The sequence below is a fragment of the Xyrauchen texanus genome, chromosome 13 (assembly GCF_025860055.1).
Source record: "Xyrauchen texanus isolate HMW12.3.18 chromosome 13, RBS_HiC_50CHRs, whole genome shotgun sequence".
NCBI lineage: Eukaryota > Metazoa > Chordata > Actinopteri > Cypriniformes > Catostomidae > Xyrauchen > Xyrauchen texanus.
Genome location: NC_068288.1, coordinates 28,588,471 through 28,611,980, shown reverse-complemented (window position 1 = coordinate 28,611,980; position 23,510 = coordinate 28,588,471). Strand labels below are relative to the sequence as shown.

The following is a 23,510-nucleotide window of genomic DNA, read 5'->3' as shown; positions in this document are numbered from 1 at the left end:
TATCCAATCACACACACACACACTTAAGCCAATCCTCTTTTAGAAGGCGAGACTTATCGGAATAAGGGTGGGTAAAGGGTTTACGTATGCATACTGCCCTTTATAGCTCCATAGTCCTGCCACGTCAAACTGACGGATCTCGGAGGCGGATCCCGCGCAGTGAAGGGTAGGCGGCGCTCTCAGGAGATGTAGCCGTGTTTTCTGTCCTCCTAAAGTGAGTGTGAAGTATTAAAGGATAAGCAGCAGCAACAAAGGTAGGAACATTATGAAGTTGTTAAATTACAAAACATTTATCAAGGTTTGTATCCGCAGAGCCGTGAACTGCTTTCATGAACCTGGGAGACTTTCCACAACACACTCTTGTAGGCTACAGTAGCTGGCATGCCTGGCTATCTTCAATGACTGCGTTACCAATTTATTAATAATGTTTTATTAAATTGTTAAAATAGTACAGATATGGTTAAGTCGTTACTGGCTTTTACACATAAAGTTCTTTAGATAAACCTATTGTGTTTATTAATTGAATATGTAAAGTCAATATAGAATGAATTGACTAAATCAACATAATTTATGGAGCCTGTGTGATCTTAAAATTAATATATCGTGTCAGTGTTTTATCAAAGACTTGATTGTTGTCAAGGAGCAGGTTAGATAATCAGAAATTATCTTTGTGTTCCTGCCAACCCCAAATAATGTGCTGATTTCTTGACTTTAGCCTCTGTCTACTCAGAATTGATTTGACTGAGCACGTTGGCAGAGGTCGTTATCAATTTAAGATTGGGATAATATGGGTGTACCTGCCAGGAGTTCCAGAGACCTGTAGATTAGAGTGTCACTTTGCTTCTGCCTCTGTTCCATCATCATTGACTTTTCCAGATCATACCAAGGAGTAACCATGGATATGAAGAAACTGGCTGCAATACTTGCTGAAGCCGGGCAGTCTCATGTCCTACAGTTTTGGGATCAGCTGAGCCCAGAGGAACAAGCTGAGATGAGTCTTGATCTGGAGAGCATGAACTTCATGGAGATCAACACGTTTTTCAAAAATGCCATGAAGACTTCTGGTCAGAGTTCCAAGGAGAAAGTGGATAGCAGGATGGAGCCAGTGCCCCGAGAGGTTTTGGGGAGTGTAACGCGTGACCACGAGTCTCTCAAAGAATGGGAAGAAGAAGGTGAGTTCAAATTAATGTTTCACAGAAGTCTATCTGAAGCTTTATTTTTGATATATTCATAAGCATAGCAATTTTGTTATTAAAGAGACCGTTCACACAAAATATTGTTATAATTTTCTCACCCTCATGCTGCTCCAGACTTTCTTTTATGCTGTGGAACACATAAGGAGATTATAGGCAGAATGTTAGGGACTGACAGTCTCAGTCAGTCACCAGTCACTTTCATTTTGTCTTGTTTTCCATACAATAAAAGTGAATGGTGGTTGAGGCTTTCATTCTGCCTTAACTTAATTTTAAGTAAAGGAGTAAATTATGACAGAATTGTATAGATTTGTTTTTTCTTAATTTTGTTACCCCTCCATTTAAGAGCCATTGGAATCTGGAATACTAGTCCTGAGGAAGTACTGAAAGGGATAAGGAGGGATTTTAAATCGTTCAAATCATACCTAGAGTTTCAAGTGTGATTTAATTTAGTTGATCTTTGTTGAGCAGAAACCAATGTAGTGAAGAAACATTGCACAACACAATACATTGAGTGTTACAGTATCGTCTCCACCCAGTTGGACCATAATAGAAAAACAAGAATCCAGCTTTTCCATCCAGAGTCTGTCTGAAGTCACAAATGTTAAAATAACAATACGTTTCAGATTTGAATAAACATTGTTTTGACCCAAAATGCCTCTATTGAATGAGGATGCCCCAAAGAGAGCTTGAAAACATCTGTTTCTTGTTTGGCCACTAAGTCATGGTGTGCTCATTCAGCATCACATCATCTTTAATCAGACCGCATTACTATAGCACCCAAAGACTTGTTTCTTTTTTGTCCTGTTCATGTTTGTGTGTGATTTGTTCAGCCGATAGCACCAGCTAGAATGTATGCTCAAGGCTGTGTAAAGGAATAATGAACACAACTGCAATATATGAAGATAAAGTGGGCCTCATAAAAGTGAATGATAATCTGCAAATTATGTAACAAACTGTTGCTAATAATTTAATACACACTGTTGCTTAAGAAGCCAGACTTTTTATACCTACAATATCCATTTCATATCTTATCACAGTTCAGTGATTTGAACTTTTTATTAAGCCATTAAAGGAAGAGTTTACCAAAAATTCTGTCTTGATTTACTCAACCTCATGTTGTTCCACACCTGCATGACTTAATTTCTTTCATGGAACAAAAGTGATGTTAGGCAGTATGTTATTCACAGTCACCATCACTTTCATTTAATCCTTTTCTCTGTACAGTTAAAAGTGTCTAAGGCTGTCATTCTGCCTTGTATCATGTTTTGTGTTCCACTTTAGAAAGACAGTCATAGGGGTTTGGAACATCATTATGTAAATCCTGTGCCATAATAATACCACATTTTGGTTGCAGTGTCCTAACTACCTCTTCCTCACAGGCCTGCGCTGTATATCTGAGAACAAAGTGGCGGTTCTTCTGCTGGCTGGAGGTCAGGGGACACGGTTGGGTGTACCATACCCAAAAGGCATGTACGATGTGGGCCTTCCCTCCCACAAAACCCTCTTTCAGATCCAGGCGGAACGCATCCGAAGACTGGAGCAGCTAGTCGAAAGGCAGTACAGTAGGAAGTGCTGCATTCCATGGTAAGATTAAACATACAGTGGAAGGTAAAAAAAAAAACTGGTTTCACTCTCATGGAAAAGTAAGTTCAGCCAGATATGGTCAATGATTATTGGATCTAATTACTTTGATTACCAGACTTGTTTTGATGTTGAGCAAGTTTTTCTCCCCTTCCCGTAATGCATTTCCCGCTATGAATGTCATGGTGTGTAAAATCGGGTTGACTTGGTAACAGCATGTCGTCCTGAGGAATCAGAATTGACCTCTGATACACAGAAAAGACTAAACTCATGACGCTCAAAGTACTTCAATGGTATCAGAGTACAGTGAAAGTATCAGATGGTAATAACATGATACTTTTGGGTAAACTATAGAATGATAGGTACCTTATTCATATTTGAGGTAGACTGATATATCAGATTAATCAGTGCTGACAGTTGCTTTTTAAAATATTAGTTTTTCTCCCCAATTTGGTATGCCCAATTCCCACTGCTTGCAAGGTCCTCGTGATGGCGCAGTTACTCACCTCAATCCGGGTGGTGGAGGACAAGTCTCTGTTGCCTCCGCTTCCGAGATCAATCTGCAAATCTTATCACATGGCTTGCTGTGCATGACTCATGCTACGCTCTGCAATCCACATTTACTATGTAAATTGTGAGAGCGAGAACCACTTTATTGTGACCATGAGGAGGTTACCCCATGCGACTCCATCCTCCCTAGCAGCCGGGCCAAATTGGTTGATTAGGAGATCTGGCTGGATTCACTCAACACACCCTGGATTCGAACTCGCGACTCCAGGGGTGGTAGTCAGCATCAATCCTCGCTGAGCTACCCAGGCTCCCACTTGATAGTTGCTTTTTAACAACTATAGGTTATTGGCAAAAATCTTAGATTTAATCTGGAAAATCTTAAATATAGAGCACTGTAACAGAGCCAAGTATCATTCATCCCAAAATACAGTAAGTACATATATTTGACTAAGGTGCTGTAGGCAATGAAATAACTAGCAGAAAATGTCCCTGTTCCCTGAAATATATTTTGGAAACGGGTGCCATGAAAAATCACACTCGTCTCTGTAAACGACGCTAAAATAATTGGCCTTGGACGGTTTGACAGTTGATAGTTTGAGAATGCTGTTTTGCTATCATTGATTTATTTTTTTGCTACACGTGTAAAGATTTAAAATTGTATTGAGCCCTTTTAAAAAAATCCTTCGTGACGCACCAAATCTGAATTTTTTTCAGATTGTTATTTGGATTTTGGTTGCACAATAAATTGCATCTAGAATTTTGTTCATTTTGGACACTTGTAGCCTCTGTGACCTTCATAATAAGGAAAGACTAGGATTTATTATTTACATTTTATTTTTACATTCTATTATTCAACTTTATAAACTATTGGCCGATTAATTGGTTATCGGTATCGGCGAAATCTACCATTGGTCAATTGTTATGATAGTGTTTAAAAAAACATGGGATTTCCATGTAACTGTGTCCAAAAACATGATTGTTTTTTTTTTTTTTTAATTCATTTTCCACAAGGCCATAGAATGTACCTGCTGCATTTTTTTTAATATTACTTGAAATTAAAATATATAAAACAATTGAATTCTATTTTAATGTCTTTCACTTAAGTTCTGATAGTTTCTGTTTTGTTTGTAATTCATTTTCCACTAGCCATTCTTTGTGAAAATCAGTCTATGAAAGCCTTACTTGTTGTCTCTACACTTAAAGCTTTTAAGTATTTTAATATATGAACTAATGTCCATCAAAACCCTCAAATAGTTCCAAACCTGTTTATTCTTTCTTTCTTCCATGGAATATAAAAGACATTGGTCTGAATATTAGCCTCCGCCACAATTCACTTTCACTGTATGGAAAAAGATGCAATGAAAATCAATGGTGACTGAGTCTATTATTTTGCCTAGCATTTTTTTTTTGTTCTACAGAAGAAATACAGTACATATGGGTTTAGAACGACATGATGGTTAGTGAATGATGACAGAATTAAAGTTTTTGGGTGAACTTTCCAAGTTAACCATTCTTTGTTCAAGCCATGATTATGTCAGAAAATTGCTCTTGAACTCACATGATAAGTATTTTGATTTATCAGGTACATTATGACAAGTGGCAGAACAATGGACATGACCAAAGAGTTCTTCTCACGACACAAATACTTTGGCCTGAAGGAGGACAATGTATTATTCTTTCAGCAAGGCATGCTTCCTGCTGTGGACATTAATGGCAAGATTATTCTAGAAGGCAAAGGCAAACTGTCCATGGCACCAGGTGAGTTTAGGAAACATTAGCATCTTATGTTGTGTATAAAATCTTAGTTTGGCATAAGGTATAAGGAACTTAAGGCTCAGCACCTGGCTTATTCAACCTGACCTCTATTTGTTGTCATTTAACTGCTCTAATTCGCCAGTTGCTAAGACTCTGCATCATTAGAAATCTTCTTTTCATCTTCAATGCCCGTATGTTAGCTTTTTTCTTTCCATATCCACATTCAGATGGAAACGGGGGTCTGTACAGAGCTCTGGCGACACAAAACATTGTGAAGGACATGGAAAAGAGAGGAATCTCCTACATCCATGTCTACTGCGTGGACAACATCCTTGTGAAAGTGGCCGACCCTGCTTTCGTTGGCTTCTGTTCACTTAAAGGAGCAGACTGTGGTGCAAAGGTGAGTCCTTAGCAAATCCAACCCTGCCCTTACGAGTATTTCCTGTTCCAACAATGGCGCAGATAGCTTTGTGCAAACATTTTTCTACTATGAGTGGGTTCACAGTCGGTGTATTGTCATTAACCTTACGCACTTGATCAACCTTTTATCCATGTATGTCAACTTTATGGTGAATTAATTCATATTTTTTGCCAGATGAGTTTATTGTGGAAATCAGTAGTGCTGGGTTAGTCCACTAGATGGGGCAGCTGTTCAGAAAACATTATAGACCGGAATTTAGGTTGCTACTTACTACAGTTTGATCTCTCTTTTTTAAATGTTATTTATGGACTTTGGCAAATTAAATGAACAGTGGAAGGGCAGAGTAGAGGAATGGGATCAGGGCAAATGGAGAATGTATTTTTTTTTTTTTTGTCCTATCCCAGCTTAATATGCAGAATGCCATTCATAGGTTGATTATTAGGGAAAGAGTGGCTGATGTAAAATTTGTAATGAAGTCCCGGATCGCATCAGTACGACAGTGTTTGTTTGTTTGTTCGCTTCATTTTACTGTGGATTATTTTTCAAACAAAACACTGTTCGATGCAGGCTTTGCAGAGAGACTTAAATAAAAATTGAATGCAGTGCCAACTATATTGGACCTGACAGTAATGTTGCAACAGACATTATCCATGTTAATTGTATTGCTTCATATTAGGGCTGAAACAATTATTCAACGTTGTCCTCAACATCGGCAATAAAAAGACGTGTCGGCAAAAACTTCCGTTGTCGAATAGTCGTTTGATGTCATTTAACGACACATGAGATCACATTAAACTCTAATGATCACGCGTGAGAGCAGCACTGCAGCTGGTGCCTGACCTTTTCTGCCAATTTAGAATACTTAATTCACACTATTTAGTAGGTCCTTGTGGTGGCGCTTCAATCCGGGTGACTGAGGACAAGTCTCTATTGCCTCCGCTTCGGAGACCGTCAATCCGCGCATCTTCTCACGTGGCTAACTGTGCATGACACCGTCGAGATGCGCAGCACGTGGAGGCTCGTTCTACTCTGCGATCTACTCACAACTTGCCACGCACCTCACTGAGTGCGAGAACCCCTAATCCTGACCACCAGGAGGTTACCTCATGTGACTCTACCCTCCCTAGCAACCAGGCCAATTTGGTTGCTTGGGAGACCTGGCTGGAGTCACTCAGCACACCCTGGATTTGAACTCCCGACCCTAGGGGTGGTAGTTGGCATCAATGCTCGCTGAGCTACCCAGGCCCCCACGTGTCGAGCATCTTTTAAGGAAACACCCTGGTGTTACATCTTAAATGCAGTTATATTTAATGCGTTATAGCTTTATTCAAGTTCAAATAATATGGAAGCAGATCATGTAAATAACTACAAACTCCGATTTCTCTGTGCGGTCGGTGCCTCTTCTATGAGTTGCATGGAGTGTCCCGATCTAAGGGGGAGAGATTGAAACGGCACCCGGCTGATGCACATGATCACGAGGACGCTCATCCCTCGAGCGTGCACTTGCTGCAGCTCAATTACAACTTGATGCTCGCAACTTATTGAATCATAATGTGTCACGGTGCATTTCTTTTTGTGAAGAAAATTGGCAATACGCAGCTTTATTTAAAAGAGATTCTTTTTTTTTTTTTTGAGCGTTAAAGATGGATTTAATTTAACAGAATGGTGAGGGAGGGTAGTCTTCGCCCCATTATACACTGTAACAAAATACGTTTTTGATTGGTTTTTGTTTTCCAATGTAAACATCTAAAACTCCATTTAAAAGAATGTACATTTGAGACAATCATTGACACTTATTTAATATGCAAAGATGTTACCCAATCATAGCAGTGGGCGTTTACATTCAAGTTTTAAAGAGGACACAACCCGAAAATTTTGCTTTTTAATTAGAGGGTCAAAAACAGGATAGAAAATTCAGTTATTTCTAAATTATGACTTGTTTTTATAAAGAAATCTTACTAACATTATAAGTGGACCTCAATGAACGTAAAATAAAAAAACACAATGCATGACATCTTTAAAGTGTTCAGGTGATGTCATAACAATTGGAAGCAGAGCGATTTCAAAACAAGAGTACATCATTCATAAATGGGCGTGCAACTATATTTATACACATGCGTATGTGTATGTTTTATTTTATATTCTGTTTACAACCATTTTAATCACATATAAGCCTCTAAAAAAACATGTTGACGAATTAAAAAGTACAATTGTAATTTTCTTTAATGTTGAACTTGCGTATGTAATAATGCGAGCTGTCACTGTTGGAAATTTCATATCAAATACACATTTTAACACCTTATTAACTAGTTGAAACCTAAAAATTTAGGAGAATTACAGGTATAACTAGTGCAGTGACATAGCTGTCTGAATGTGATCTGGCAGGTCCAATTAACCTCCAGTGGTGTAGGAAAAAATTTAGACTATTTAGACATGTACATTTTATTAATTTGTAGACGCTTTTATCCAAAGCGACTTACAAAAGAGGAAAACATAAACGACTCATCTTTAGGAGACAGTGGTACAAAAGTGCCATATTACAAAGTTTCACTAGCATCAGAATAGTATTCAAAACATTTTATTTATAATTTTTTTTTTGTTAGTGACTAGTTAAGTGCTCTTGGAAAAGATTCGTTTTAAGTCATTTTTTGAAGACAGAGAGTGAGTCTGCTTCACTGATGGAGTTGGGAAGGTCATTCCACAAACGTGGTATGATGAAGCTGAAAGTCCTAGAAAGTGTTTTGGTGCCTCCTTGTGTTGGTACAACAAGGCGACGTTCCTTAGCCAACCACAGGCTTCTAGTGGGCGTGTAGCTCTGCAGAAATGATTTTAGGTATGTTGGAGCAGACGCAGTGACCGTAATGTATGCCAGCATCAGAGCCTTGATTTTTATACGTGCATCAACCGGTAGCCAGTTTAGTCTAGAGTGACAGAAAAAACACCTCACTAGCATTTTCACGTAGTGAAGGCGTGCTGTGCTAATAGACTCTGCCTTTCTTTTTCAGCATATTTATGTATTATTATTTAAGCGGCTCAAGAGCAAGCAAACAGTAATTTCCTTATTAATTTTTCAGGCAACATGTATAATAAATAATATGTACCTACATTTGAACATGTTCACATAGTACATGGAACTAATATTTGATGCTACAGTAAATTAATAAATACCTTTTGAATCCAGGAATTATATTGCTTTATTTAAGAAACATATACTTTGCATTTTGGCTGTGCACTCAAACCAATGCAGTGCTATAAATGCAAACTAACACGTTGGAGCCTATGCCGTAGATTCGACGCGGTAGTATAATTCGGCCTTAACACTTAACTCCTAGAGCTTTCGAGATACATCTACCAAACCTGGTACAGACCTTCGGACTGTGCAGGAATAGTGTGCTTTATCTTTTCTAACTAATCAGACCTATAGTTTTTGCATGGTGTATGATTAAAAGTCGAAAAATCTCATAGACTTATATTGATGAAATAATCAGATGGGCCAACATAAAGCTCATTAATTCAAACTCGACCTGACAACAATTGAAATGCAAACAAACCCGCTAAAAGTCTTTAATCTGATTTAGTTTGCTCTCTCTTTCTATTTATGTGATTGCTTATCTGACTGTCCATGTGAGGGTCGGTCTAACCATTTAGATACCTAGCTTGCGGTTTGTCTACTGAAATGTCTGCATAACCATCAAACTTTTAAAACTAGTTTCAATTTTCAGACAAGGCTTTGTGTCAAGCCAACATTAAAGTTTGTCTTGACAAACTGTACTGGTCTAGTTCCTTTTTACAATTCTATTTGGTGTCACGGAAATTACACACTTGAGCTTTAGGACTGTTATTTCACACAAGACTTCATGCATCTAACTGTTCATTTAGTTATTTAATGATGTTGATGTTTGGAATTTTGGATGGGACTGTGTCCTTAGCCACACATCCTACAGCAATTAATTGTGGTTCCTTACAATGTAATCTCAGGTAGCATGTTGCTCACGGTGTATTTGCAGTCTGTGTACACGAGCATGAAGAGAAAAACATTTTAACAAGGAACAGTGGTAATGTGGGACATATTAATTGGTCTCCAGTCATGAGTTAAATTGCTTTTAAAACTCTTATATAACTAGGCTGGTGTAGCAGGATACCAATTAATTTAGCCATTATTCCCATTGTTGCCTTAAAGCCTTTGGTGTATTAGAGTAATTAATATGATGTTGTGTAAACATTGGTAAATGACAAACACCTTGCTAGCTTGAACCTGCTACCATGCATTTGTAGGGTAGTAAGAGCCACAGGCATGCTGTGGAGTATTCGTCTTGGTCTTATATGTTGATGTTTTATGTTAACATATTTTTTTGCTTACAAGACAAAGACGTTTCGGCACTTCAGCCTTCCTCTATGTGTGTCCATAAAACGTTTTGTCATTGCATTAGAAAACAAAATGTCAAAGCAAATTACATTTATTTTAAATAAAATAAATATAGCAAAAATACACCAAGCAAACAAAACAAAAAATACATGAAATTAATTGTGTTCTCTAAAAGTGACTTTCATGCTAGTTGATTAAAGTAATTGCAAAAATGGCTCAGGACAAATAAGTTAATTCTGAGAAAACTGTAACATTTGTTTGCAGTTACCATTCAATTTATTATTCTGTTATCTATACATTGAAAGTCTTACACTCAAGTTTAGCCTTAGTGTGCTTATGCTTTTAGAGGCATTGTATGTAGCAGCTATTACAAATTATTTGCTTATTATTATATATTCATGAAAGCATTTGCTTGTTAATAATTCATTCTGACTTAAATACTTCAACAGCTGGGTTTAAATGCAAAGATCTCCAAACCTGCTGGTAATTAAACAGTTTCTGCATGACAGGGGGATGACAGTAAGAACTTGTACCCACCCATCCCTCATAATTTCTAAAGCATGCTCTTAAATTGGCTTTAGCTCGATGCCTCCTCCCCAATACTAACCCATCATCATCTGAGAAGTTTGTAATTTGTTACTCAGATGAATGGAAAGGGTTTTCTGCTTTTGCTTGTGCTGTAATTTAGTGCAGACCTCAGGCAAACACAGCACGAGAGGAAATGTGTGGTCTTCAAACATGTAGCAGCTAGTTCAAAACTGGCAAAGATGTGACATTTCAGTATTGGTAACTTTGACAGATAATTCAAATGTTAAAAAAGTGACTAATCCAAATGGCCACAATTACAAATGATTTAGTTATGGGTTTGGTATGGTATTGCTTAGCCTGTACATATTTAACTTATCTGTTGTTATGACAGATTGTTATCAGTTAGCATGTCTGATACAACATTTATGGTAAACGCAAACAAAATAAAATGTAATAATTCAAGCTTAAAAGTATTGTCCGGTTTCAATACAAGTTAAGCTCAACTGCATTTGTGGCATAATGTTACCACAAAAATTATTTTTACTCATCCTTCCAAAAATCGAGGTTACAGTGAGGCACTTACAATGGAAGTGAATTTGGCCAATTTTTGGAGGATTTAAAGATAGAAATGTGAAGCATATAATTTTATAAAAGCACTTCTTCTGTGAAAACTCCTGTATTATTTGAGCTGCGAAGATGTTTAAATTGTAATTTTAGGGTTTATTAACTACATCGTCATGGTAAAAAATTTTTTTAAATTGGCTATAACTTTACACGGAAAATTTTAGTAGGCAATTTTATTACTAAAATATTGTTTACATATCCTTTGTCTTGTGGCTATACTTTTGAAACCGTTAATATATTATAAAATATTGCTCCATTCACTTCCATTGAAAGTGCCTCACTGGAACCTCAATTTATTTTTTTTAAAGAAAAGGAGGAATGTGTCTAAATTAAGTTTTATGGTAATCTTCACTATGCCACAAATGCTGTCGATTGAGCTTCACTTGTATTGATAATTTCTCTGACACTAGCACCACCGAATGGAATTGCAAAAAATAAACCATGTTTTCAAAACGGCTTTCCGAATACGCCCCTCGCCTGCTGTTGTTGAGTTTGTTATTAAGCTGGGATAGAAGAAAGTATTTTAACATAAAATTACATACTTTAACAGTTTTTAAGCTAATTGATTTTGTGCATTTTGCAATGTGCTTCGCATAATTGAATTTAATGATATGATCCAGAAGAACAATTATGTACCAACAAAATTAACATTGTAACTGAAATGGTACTATATAAACCAAAATTTTATTTTAAAAGAATTGTTCATTCAAAAATGAAAGTTCGCTCATCATTTACTCACCCTTATGCCATCCCAGATATGTATGACTTTCGTTCATCTGCTGAACTCAAATGAAGATTTTTGGAAGAATTTCTCAGCCATTTTGGTCCATAAAATGTAAGTGAATGGGTGCCAAAAATGTCAAGCTCCAAAAATCACATAAATCAGAATAAAAGTAATCCATAAGACTCCAGTGGTTAAATCTATATCTTCAGAAGTGATCTGATTGTTGCGGGTGAGAAACGGATCAGTTTTGCATTCTTCTTGTGTTTTTGCTGATTCTCATTCTTCATGCATTGCGCCCCTACAAGGCAGGGAGAAGAATTTCAAGCAAAAAGGATTTCAATCTTGATGTGTTTCTCACACACTTCTCATATCACTTCTGTGTGGTATTGATTAATTTTATGCTGCCTTTATTTGCTTTTTGACTATACAAATTTTGGCACCCATTCACTTGCATGGTATGGACCTACAGAGCTAAGATGTTCTTCTAAAAATCATAATTTGTGTTCTATAGAGGAAAGAAAGTCATGTACATCTGGGATGGCATGAGGGTGAGTAAATTATGAGAGAATTTTCTTTTTTGGGTGAACTATCCCTTGAATCAAGATGTCATTAATCAAGGATTGAATTAATCATATTCAAATATATAATCATTGAATGAATCATGTTCAGAGAAAATCATTGCCAATGGACCTTAGTCAGGATAGACACGAATGAAAGCAAGGCTGAAAGGGATTGTAATTGGATGTACTATCCTAAGATAAGACTGATTTACATGACCCATGTTTAAGTAATTTTGTCCACTGAAAGGTTGAATGATCGACACCAAGCACTGACACTGATCTTCACAGCCTTGTTTGAATTTCTTTGTCAAATTAAATCTTGTATCTTCCCTGATCAAAGTCCATACCCAACCCTAGCTATAAGTGTTTATATTAGAGGTCAACTGATAGTGGATTTTGCTGATACAGATAATGCATTTCTTTTTTTTTTTTTTTTTTTAAATCGATTCATTGACTGTAAATTTTTTTTCTTAGTCTTTCCATACTATGCCGGGCACAGACCTGTGTGTGTGTGTGTGTGCGTGTGCGCTATAAAGAGCACAGTGTCATATAATAAATACTGTACGAACAGTAGATCATCATCAGCAATTGCTTGTCAGAATTGTCCAGACTTTTTTTGGTCAAAATCAACACTAACTATAGCACAAACATATGATTATCGTATATCTACTGCTCATTTTTGTTGTCTTAAATTATTGATTTATTGCCTCTAGAGGCAGCGGTTATACTGTAGAACAATGGAGCACTAACGAACCCTCCAGCGCCAGAAACTGTGAAATAATAATAATAATAATAATAATAATAATAATGATACATAAACTGTTGCCAACTATTGGAGTTGTTTTTTGCTGATAATCGATAAATCAAATAAGCAACTATCAGCACCAATATATTGTTAAAAGTGAAACCTTAATGGAATTTTCCAGTCCTGTAAAAGTCATATGTTTCTAGGTATGCTTTGCTCTTAAATATTTTATCAGTTAGATACTTCTCTTGAGTAGAATAAAACTTCACAAGCCACAAAGTGTGATTTGTAAGCAAATTCACAAACTGGTTCACAAATCTGTCAGAATGATCCATCAGCAATTTGGTCTAAAATTGGAATGATTTTATAAAAATCTTATCCAGTAATCACAAACGACTGGAAAGGTCATTTAAAAAGTAATGGAAATTCCTTGTTCAAAAAGTGTGGTCCCTCTGTAGGACAGATTACGGTAGACTAGAACTACGGGTACTGCACATGCAAATAAAGTGTTGAATTCATTGATTTTGGCAACAGCTCAGTGCATCAAAAGTTGTGCAGAATTCAACATGCACAATGTGATTCTGTTTGGCAGGTTGTGGAAAAAAATAATCCAACAGAAGCGGTGGGTGTGGTCTGTAAGGTGGATGGGCGTTATCAAGTAGTGGAGTACAGTGAGATTACCTTGACAACAGCGGAGAAGCGGAGCAGCGATGGTCGACTTATGTTCAATGCTGGCAACATAGCGAATCACTTCTTCACCCTCGCGTTCCTCAAAGAGATTGTGAGGTGAGTCGATCGTCTGAGAGAGCTTCGTGAAGCAAAATTTATTTATTTGTTACTTTTTGTCCATATCTGTGAGCTTTGAAGTGTTCTAGATGCTAGTGTACTCCTAAAGGTCAATAAAATGCACCGTTAGCAGATGAATGGATTTATAATGTACAATTTACAGAAACGTTGTTTCCATTGGAAATTCATCAACACAGGGAAGAATGAACAGTTATTTTTTTTAATTTACATGAATAAATACTTTTAATTTCATTTAGGCAGTAAATATGTGAATTTCCAATAACTCATCTATGAATCACAGCTTTCTGTGGTATTTGTGGCTCAGAGCTTACTTTGTCGCTAGGCAATCATCCCCCTAACACTTTAAACAGTACAGCTATTTCTATGAGCTATTTCCAATGAGGTTTGCCATCTTGTAAATACTAGACAGGATGGAACTGACTTTAATGTGCATTGAGAATATGAGGTAAAGTCAGAAGAGGAACATCTGCAGCTTTTGATTGTCTGGTATTTTAAACACAGATGGCTTTGCCAGACGTGTTCTCTTATTGTCATTTTAATAAAATTTTAACATGCTTTACTTTTCTGTCTGTCTCTGCCTGTATGCCCATCCTTCTTTCTTAATACCTCTCTCTCTATCTTTCATTCTGTCTTTTTTCAGCACTCACGAGCCGCACTTGCAGCACCATGTGGCACAGAAGAAAATCCCCTATGTGAACACACAAGGACAGCTAATTAAACCTGACAAACCCAATGGGATTAAGATGGAAAAATTTGTCTTCGACATATTCCAGTTTGCCAAGTTAGTGTCAAGTCTTTTTTCCATCCTTGTTTTTAGTATGTGGACAATTGGCAGAAAGGGTCTTCCTCATTTACCCTGTTCCATTGAAGCTACATTATAGGTTGTAGTCCAACAACAGACTAGTCTATTAGTAAAATTTTATTTTGTGGCAATGCTATAGTAAGTGTGCTGACAGCATTGTGTGCTTTTGCTTTTATAGTGTTCAAGCTAAAACTCCTGGAAAAGTTGTGTCTTTAAATTCACCAGATGATCTATGGCCATTGAGTTTGGTTTTGCACTTATATTTCAAAGATCCCCCATTTTAGCCTTAACAGGCTGTAGGGGCAAGTGCTGTTTGCGAGCACCTATGAAGGCCGGAACAGTACACGAGGGGGTGTATGGCCAGCACCATGCCCGACCGCCTTTTGTCTCCCCAGTGGCGATGTTTACACACCGCACCAGGTACTCATTTTAGGCTGAGTCAACCTAGGGGAGGCCCGGGACCGGTTCAGATAATTGTCACTGGTGTTGGCCATGAGCGGGAATCGAACTCTGGTCGCCAGGTTCGTACCGCGCTAACCGCCACACACACACACAGACAGACAGACAGACACAGACAGACAGTATTGCAAGATTTGTTCTTAATGTAAAGTCCAGCCTAAATATACAAAGCATTTTTAACACCAATTAGGTGACTTGTTCAGACAACCCACTGACTTTTTGATTTAAAAAAAAAAAAAAGGTCGTACTTCATTAGAGCTCATCTACTGTTGGTTAAATATTTTTTTTAAAAAAAATATATAGTTTATAATGTAATCGTTGTGCCCCTTGTGGACTTTTGTGGATCATTTAAATGTATATATTTGATTTACAACTTTGTTTTATTTTTGCATAGATTTAAGCAGATAACTTTTTGTCAGAACCTCTAGTAAATTACATGTTACTTTGTTTAGTACCCTTATGTCCAGGTTTTTTTAAATCACTGAAATAAGAATTTTTCTTCATAATCGTGATCTTTATTCTAAGCAAAAAAAATTGTGATTCTCAATTTATCCAAAATCATGCAGCTCTACCTCAAAGTGGAACCCTGATCCAGAAACAGGAGTTGAATAATGCTTTAGGCTCAGACATAGTAAATTATAATTGTATGCTGATATTCCATCTCTTGCTTCTTTAGTGTGCTGACCACATTGATGACATGTTTAGTTCCGTGCATATGCTCAATTGGGACAGTCATGATGTCAGTCCAAAGACATTCACTTATAGTCTGGCTTGCATTTTTGAGACATTTGATTCATGTGCCTAAAACAAAGATGCACAGAACCTCTCAAATCTCTTAAGGACTATATAATTAAGGCTAATCATATACCAAAACTAGAATATTGTAGATGCTGTCTTTTCAGAGTGCTGAAGAAGTTCAACTCAAAATGTTGACATTGACATGTTCAAATTGGATGGTCTTAACTCTGATGTAACTGTGTATTAATATCTGTTTGTGCATGGAAGAACGTTTGTGGTATATGAGGTTCTGAGAGAAGACGAGTTTTCTCCATTGAAGAATGCAGACAGTCAGGACGGGAAAGATAACCCTACCACAGCCCGTCACGCCCTCATGTCCCTGCATCACCGCTGGATCTTAAATGCCGGAGGGCATTTCGTTGATGAGAATGGAACACCTATACCTGCTATTCCCAGGTGAGACATATACATTTTATGTAAACGAAAAGAGGCAAATCTTTCTCTCCCGTCCACACACTTGACTACACTATGCACAGGTTGGTAAGAGTCACAGGGTGGTGGATACTGGTAAGAAATGAGACTGAGTGAGGATTGTTTCACAGTGGTTATTAGTATATTCTTTTAAAAATATAATTGTTCACAGAAAAAAAAAACATTCTGTCATTATGTACTTGCCCCCTTTTTGTTCTTAAAATATTTATTGTGAGCTGACCAAAAGGAACAGAAAAATATAAACTCTTTTAGCGATTTCTGTAACAGGATAACATTTTTTAAATGTGATAAAAGTCATTATTAAAATAAGTGTCATTGTTCACTGATAATCTTACATCCAACAGAGCGCTGAAATCTCATTCTCCTCATATTTGAACTGGAGCATTGCGTTTGGTTACGAAATGCATGAGAACCAGTGCCATTTTGGCATCATTGGTCAGGCTTGATGCGTTAAGGTGCCCTTTTTTTATTTGAACGTGAACAAGATCCGAGTTTTGCCAGAAGGTAACATTATCAATGATAAACTTGAGATGTGTTCCTCACACAAACTATTAAATGGCATGAGATGACTTTGAATGTCAAACATGAATCAAATGGGCTACTTAAATAGCTTATTTGGTACTTTTTTTTTTTTTTTTTTGATGTTTGAGAGCTTTGGTCTCTAGAGGTAGACCATTTTACCATTGCACAGTACACTTCTTGGATTTTTGTACTCTTGTAGCCTCAATGTCAATGCCCATTATAGTAAGGAAAGACTTCTAAAAATCAAATTAAAGGCCTTTTCCATCACCTTAGTTATTGGTATCTGCAAAATCCACTAGCGGTTGATCTCTACTGGCCACTATAAACTGTTGTTGTATAAAAAGAACGGTGTTAAGATTAAAAAACAGATAAAAAATGACATGAGGATTAATAAATGGTGACAATTTACATTTATGTTCAACTATCCCTTTAATCCAAGATGGTCTCGTACTTCATTGTTGCTCACATTTTCTTGCTGTCGAATTTCACCAAATATCCACATTTACAGATTTACTCTTCATTGTCTCACTGCGGTTATTTTTCAGATAATTTTTTTTAATCTGACACGTTCAAATTTACATTGTTTGCTTCAGTTCTAGTGTAACCACACTATTTCCTGTGTAAAATTTCTAGACATGGACCAGCAGGAACAGTCACTCCTGAAGTCAGCCAGAAGTAACTATTTTCACTCGTATGTAGTGCATGGTGAAGGGGCTTCGCTCTTATTAGATTCCGTGTAGTTCTAATAAGTGGGTGAAGGTGTCAAAATCCAAGACATGGAGACGGCAGCTACTAACAGGCAGAATAATATGCATGCTGGGAAGAGGGCATCAGGCATGTTGGACATTCTGAAACTGTGCTATTCATCACTATAACAAATAATCTGGTTTATGGGATAATAATCAAGTTTTTCCTTGTAATAACTGCTCAGTGGTGGGGAATATCAGAACCTTTTATTTTGAATATTGAAATGTATTCAAAATATCTGCATTTTTAACAAAGTGATTTACTGTGATTTGTACTGCCACTGCTGTAATCTAAATTGTTTATTTTTTTTAAATGGGGTGATCTTTTTTTGATTATGGAAGTGAATGTACCTGCTTTCATTGTTCAAGTATCATCCTTTCTTTTCCTTTCTAAATGATAAATTCTTGATCAGGCTTGGCCATAAAGATGTAAACCTCTTAAGAGTCTAATCTCATTTTGTTGCTCTTCTCGTCACAGCCTGAAAGATGGAACTGACCTGCCAATCAAATGTGAGATTTCCCCACTTGTGTCTTATGGGGGTGAGGTAAGAGCCAAGGTCATACCTTTATACCACGGGTCTGTTGAATGCTTGATTCTGATTGGCTGACATATGTTCTAAGGTGTGCAATTTATTTTTCAAGGAAACGCACGGCTATAAAGTTGTTCTGGGTCTTGACCGCATATCGGTTCCATGTTATTTCAAAGAGCCCTGCAGGCTACCACAACAAAATAACCAGTTAATACAAAGGCACTGGTTAAAGTAAATCGGTTAAGCATATCAAACAATGTCTTGAACGTCCTACATTTAATAAAATTTCGGTTAGAAAGAGCCCTCAGTCTCTCCCGTACTTACACACACACACACACCTATATGCACGGTCGCACACACACTCACATTGAGACTCGAGTCGTGACCAACAAATAGAGCCGCACCCCTGAGACTTGATCAATACAAAAAGTTATATTATCTGAAATATCTCTGGGAAAAATCCTCACGCTCCTGCTTTCTTTACATATTCCCACAAATCTAGACACGTATTATACACGTAATGCACACACTTAAGGCCCAAACATACTTGTGAGAGAGAACCAGAGTCGTCATGTCAGCTGCAACAAAAAAGGTTTTCCCAGAAGTGATCTCTCATTTTCTGAGTTTCTCTCTTTCGATCTCTCAAATACAAACTCTCACTCACTTGCACAAACGCACTACCTTATTACTTCAGTAAGTCCTCGAGTAAAGCAGCGCAAGCCTCCATTGCTAGTTCTGAAGTGACGTAAAGGCTTGAGCTGTATTAAAGTAAGACGCTGAATCTGTGGTGGAAGAAAGCAGTTCCTCTCACGAGCGTTTTAGGGACAAAAAACTGAAAATGTCTTTAGATAAAACCCTGAACGGTGTCTTAATGTATGTTAACCGTGGTACAGGCAGAATAATTGACTCTGTCCTGTTGAATTGTTGAAAAATAATGCACACCCGAGGTTCTTCGATTACTTGTATACAATTCCCCCAAAAGCATTTAGACACTAAATGTTCCAGGTACAATGGAAGTTAACCTCAATCAACAGCATTTGTGGCATAATATTTATAACCACTAAAATGTGTCTTTTTAAAAAAAAAAAGCAAACAATCGAGGTTACATTGAGGCACAAACAATGGAAGTGAATGGGGACAATAAATGTAAAATTGGCAAATTTTTGCAGGGTTTAAACACTGAAATGTGAAACTTATAATTTTATAAAAACACTCATTCTTCTGTCAAAACTTGTGTATTATTTGAGCCAGAAAGTTGTTTAAATTGTCATTTTAGGGTTTGTTTACATCGTCATGGTAATGAAGTTGTAAAGTTTGCTATAACGTTACACAGATAAGGTTAGAAAGAGAGATTTTTATCACACTAAAATAATTTTTACATGCATATAATTTATGTCTTGTGGCTATACTTTAAAAAAATGTTCATGTTTTAATAAAAATAAACAAAAAAAAAATTGGCCCAGTTCACTTCCATTGTAAGTGCATCACTGTAACCCAGATTTTTGCTTTCTTCATTTAAAAAAAAATAAATAAATAAATAGACATATTTAGACCTTTTGCTTATGGTACTTTGGGAATTCCTTCTATATGCTTAAAGATTTAAATGAAGTGCTAATCTATTAGGTATTGCTAATATTTTTATTATTATTTTTGTTGCCTCAATTCCTAGTTCTTGAACTTTTGCCTCCCTTGAACTAATTGCCTCTTGTTTCCAAGGGATTGGAGAATCTAGTGACCGGGCGAGCATTCCTGCCCACCCTGGTCATCAATGAGAGTGGCGTCCACGAGCTCGTGAAGAACGGGTTGTGAACCAAAATCTCAACGCTGCACTTGAAAACCAAATGAAGACTCTTTTATCATCTTATTTCCTGCCATGGTGAAGGAACTGTGAAATTTGTGTGCAATAAAATGAATGAAGGGGGCCACACCGCCAATCATAATCAAACCGTTTTATGATCAAACTATTTATTTTGTGAAGACTTATTTTTATATCAGTGTGCCTTTTGCTTTTTTTATTTTTTTTCTAAAATTGGAACGTATGAATTTTAGCCATTTCATTTATAGATATGTACACATATGTGAACATGGCATCCAATGACACAGTGGTAAATGGGTTCTTTAAAATATTCCAGTGCTGTTCATGTTGTATGAAATGCACTGCAGGTATTTTAGGCAGAGATTTTAGGTAATCTTTTTCCATTCTCTTAAGGTTTAAATAAATGTAAAAACTAGGGGGAGGTAAAGTTTTGTCTTCTCTATGGATGTCTGTCTATGACGACTGGAATCATCTTTTTTTATTTTTTATTTACCAGAATGTGAGTGAGAAAGTGATCTTTAATCTGATTTTCCAGTACAGGTTTTATAAGAGAGCATCTGAGTGGGTAATACAGAGTCTCTGTTGCTGCCACTTGCTAAAACTATTCAGAGAGCGCAGAAAGCAAATTGAGACTGTCTTTCCTTCTCTCCCTCTCTCTTGCACTCTTCCTGTGTCACTAGCAGTTGTTAGCACTTCTCTTTTCCAAAGAAACTTCTTCCACCATCTTTGTCAATATATTTGTGTTCATCCATTTATAAAAGTGTGTATCATATCATTGATTAATTTGTCTTTACCTGTTTTATGTACCAGTTTTTCTATTTTCCAATAACATTTATAGACTTAAAGGGATAGTTCACCCAAAAATTATAATTCTCCAATCATGAACTCACTTTCATACCTTCCCAGATGTGTATGACTTTTTTTTTTTTTTATCTGCTGAACACAAACAATGATTTTTAGAAGAATATTTCAGCTCTGTAGGTCCATTCAATGCAAGTGAATGGGTGCCAAAAATGTTACACTCCAAAAAGCGTATTAAAGCAGCATATTAGTAATCAAAACAACTACAGTAGTTGAATCCATGTGTTTGGAAGTGATAAGTTAGGTGTGGGTGAGGAACAGATCAATATTTTCAATAAATTCTCCTTCCTGCCCAGTAGGTGGCAATATGCACAAAGTATGCGAATCACCAAAAACAAAAGAAGCTGTAATGGAAAAAGTGTATGTGGGGAGTATTAGTAAAAAGGGACTTAAATATTTGTCTGTTTCTCCCCCACCTATCATATCGATTCAGAATTAAATCGCTGGAGTCACATGGATTACTTTTATGTTTTATTTATGCATTTCGGAGCTTAAAAATGTTGGCACCCATTCACTTGCATTGTTTGGACCTACAGAGCTACAGTGACATTATGAGAGAATTTTCATTTATGGGTGAACTATCCTTTTAAGCTCCACTGTTTGGGAATGTTTTGACTTATATATTGGGTATATTGAAACATTTTCTCTTTTTTTTAATTGTTTGATTTGCATTACTTGAAGTTGACACTGAAAATCTCAGTTATTGCTTTCTCATTACTATAGTGGGGTAATTATTACAAAGATGCTTTGACCTGCATCTGTCAGTCTCAAACTTCCATCACAAACATATTGCATAGTATAGGCTTGTAAAGTTAAATAATTATTTCTTGCAAATTTCTATAGCAGACTGCTGTGCTGTGTTGGAATTATGAGGAGGACTGTTTGAAATGGAAGGCCTCTGAGACTAGGTTGCTCACAAATGTTGTTGGTACAAAATCAAGTATGGGTGACCCACGACCTGAAATAAAAACAAAGATCCTTTTCAATTTCTGCCACTTTTGATCTCTCTTTTTTTTAAATAAACCCAGGCTGAAGGTCTCAATGAAATAATGTGGTTTAATTTAGTAATTAATATATAATAATTAATGGGGTATAAGCATTGGATAAATAAACTCTGTTAGTCATTTACCAATAACTTGACAGATTTCTCTACAAAATGATTTTAATGCTAATCAAATTAGGTGCAAAAGATACAAGTAGCTAGTGTATGGGTCATTATAGAGGTATCTTCTGGGGGGGGGGCTTTTGGGACTGTTTTTCTCATTTTGCAGAATTATTTCACTCTGTCGAGGTGGAGGAGGGATTTAAAGTTAAATGCAAGCTAAAGTCACTTAAAGGCATGGTTTGCACACACAGACCCACACACACACACAAACTAATATTCTGTCATCGTTTAATCAATTTTATCCATGGAACACAAAGGGAGTTATTAGGCAGAATTACATCCTCAGCCCTATCATTTTCATTAGATCTTTTTTTTTTTTCATACAATGAAAGTGAATGGTGGCTGTAAGTCCCAACATCTCCTTTTATGCTCCACAGAAGAAAGAAAGCCAAATGAGTTTGCCATAAGGCATTCATTTTTTGGTGAACTAGCCCTTTAGAAGCTACTTAATCACTAATGTTAATATCAGATATTTAAAGGAATATTCCATTCTTTACAAGTTAAGCTCAATCGACAGTATTTGTGGCATAATGTCGGTTAGCACAAAAATGTATTGTGACTTGTGCCTCCTTTTCTTTAAAACAAGCACAAATCTGCGTTCCAGTGAGGCACTGTACAATGCAAGTGAATGGGGCCAATCCGAAAACTTTAACATACTCGCTGTTTCAAAAGTATAGCCACAAGATGTAAACAATATGCATGTTAACATGATATTAGTGCGATAAAATCGCTTTCTTACCTTTTCTGTGTAAAGTTACAAAGTTTTACAACTTCTATGCCTCGATGACAAAACAACCGTAAAAACGATCATTTAAACAGTTCATATACTGCATAAGTTTAACATATAATTAATGTAAGTTCTTTTATAAAGTTATAAGCTGTACATTTCTGTCTATAAACCATCCATCCATTCACTTCCACTGTAACTGATGTTTTCTATCTATTTATTATTTTATTTATCCATTTTCTCCCAATTTGGAATGCCCAATTCCCTCTACTTAGTAGGTCCTCATGGTGGCGCGGTTACTCACCTCAATCCAGGTGGCGGAGGACAAGTCTCAGATCCCTCCGCTTCTGAGACCGGCAGTCCACACATTTTATCACGTGGCTCGTTGTGCATGACACCGTAGAGACTCACAGCACGTGGAGGCCCAAGCTACTCTCCGCGTTCCACGCACAACTTACCACGCGCTCCATTGAGAGCGAGAACCTCTAATCGTGACCACAAGGAGGTTACCCCATGTGACTACCCTCCCTAGCAACCGGGCCAATTTGGTTGCTTAGGAGATCTGGCTGGAGTCACTCAGCACACCCTGGATTCAAACTCGCGACTTCAGTGGTGGAAATCAGCGTCAATACTTGCTGAGCTACACAGGCCCCCTATTTATTCCTTTTTTAATAAAAAGATCAGGAATATTTGCTTGATTTTTTTACTTGCTCCTTCTGGACTGGCAATATATAGCATTATAATCTGTCTTTCACTAGTTTAACATTTTGTTAATTAGCTATTTACATTGCTATATTTATGTGCTATTATATCTAGTATTCCAGAAAAGGCTTGG

The 23,510-nt window shown here is 36.8% G+C and overlaps 1 protein-coding gene across 2 annotated transcripts; it reads left to right on the top strand.

The window, feature by feature from the left end:
- The first annotated feature begins 94 nt into the window (after positions 1-94).
- On the top strand, positions 95-21,771 carry LOC127654395 (UDP-N-acetylhexosamine pyrophosphorylase-like). Of its 2 annotated transcripts, XM_052141552.1 has the most exons (11): positions 95-254; positions 877-1,172; positions 2,576-2,780; positions 4,870-5,045; positions 5,270-5,442; positions 13,603-13,796; positions 14,458-14,598; positions 16,084-16,272; positions 17,464-17,505; positions 18,055-18,121; positions 19,823-21,771. In XM_052141552.1, the coding sequence occupies exons 2-11, from the start codon at positions 896-898 to the stop codon at positions 19,913-19,915; spliced, it is 1,557 nt and encodes a 518-aa protein (XP_051997512.1). In that variant the 5' UTR covers positions 95-254; positions 877-895; the 3' UTR covers positions 19,916-21,771. The 2 variants fall into 2 exon arrangements, with proteins under 2 accessions (XP_051997512.1, XP_051997513.1); XM_052141553.1 differs by lacking the exon at positions 17,464-17,505.
- Positions 21,772-23,510: the final 1,739 nt, after the last annotated feature.

Excerpts from the sequence above, each read along its gene's own strand:
- LOC127654395 (XM_052141552.1), top strand. The coding sequence starts at position 896 with ATGGATATGAAGAAACTGGCTGCAATACTTGCTGAAGCCGGGCAGTCT. Across the intron at positions 14,599-16,083 it reads GACATATTCCAGTTTGCCAA|AACGTTTGTGGTATATGAGG; the intron begins GTTAGTGTCAAG and ends TGTGCATGGAAG. Across the intron at positions 18,122-19,822 it reads TTGTGTCTTATGGGGGTGAG|GGATTGGAGAATCTAGTGAC; the intron begins GTAAGAGCCAAG and ends CTTGTTTCCAAG.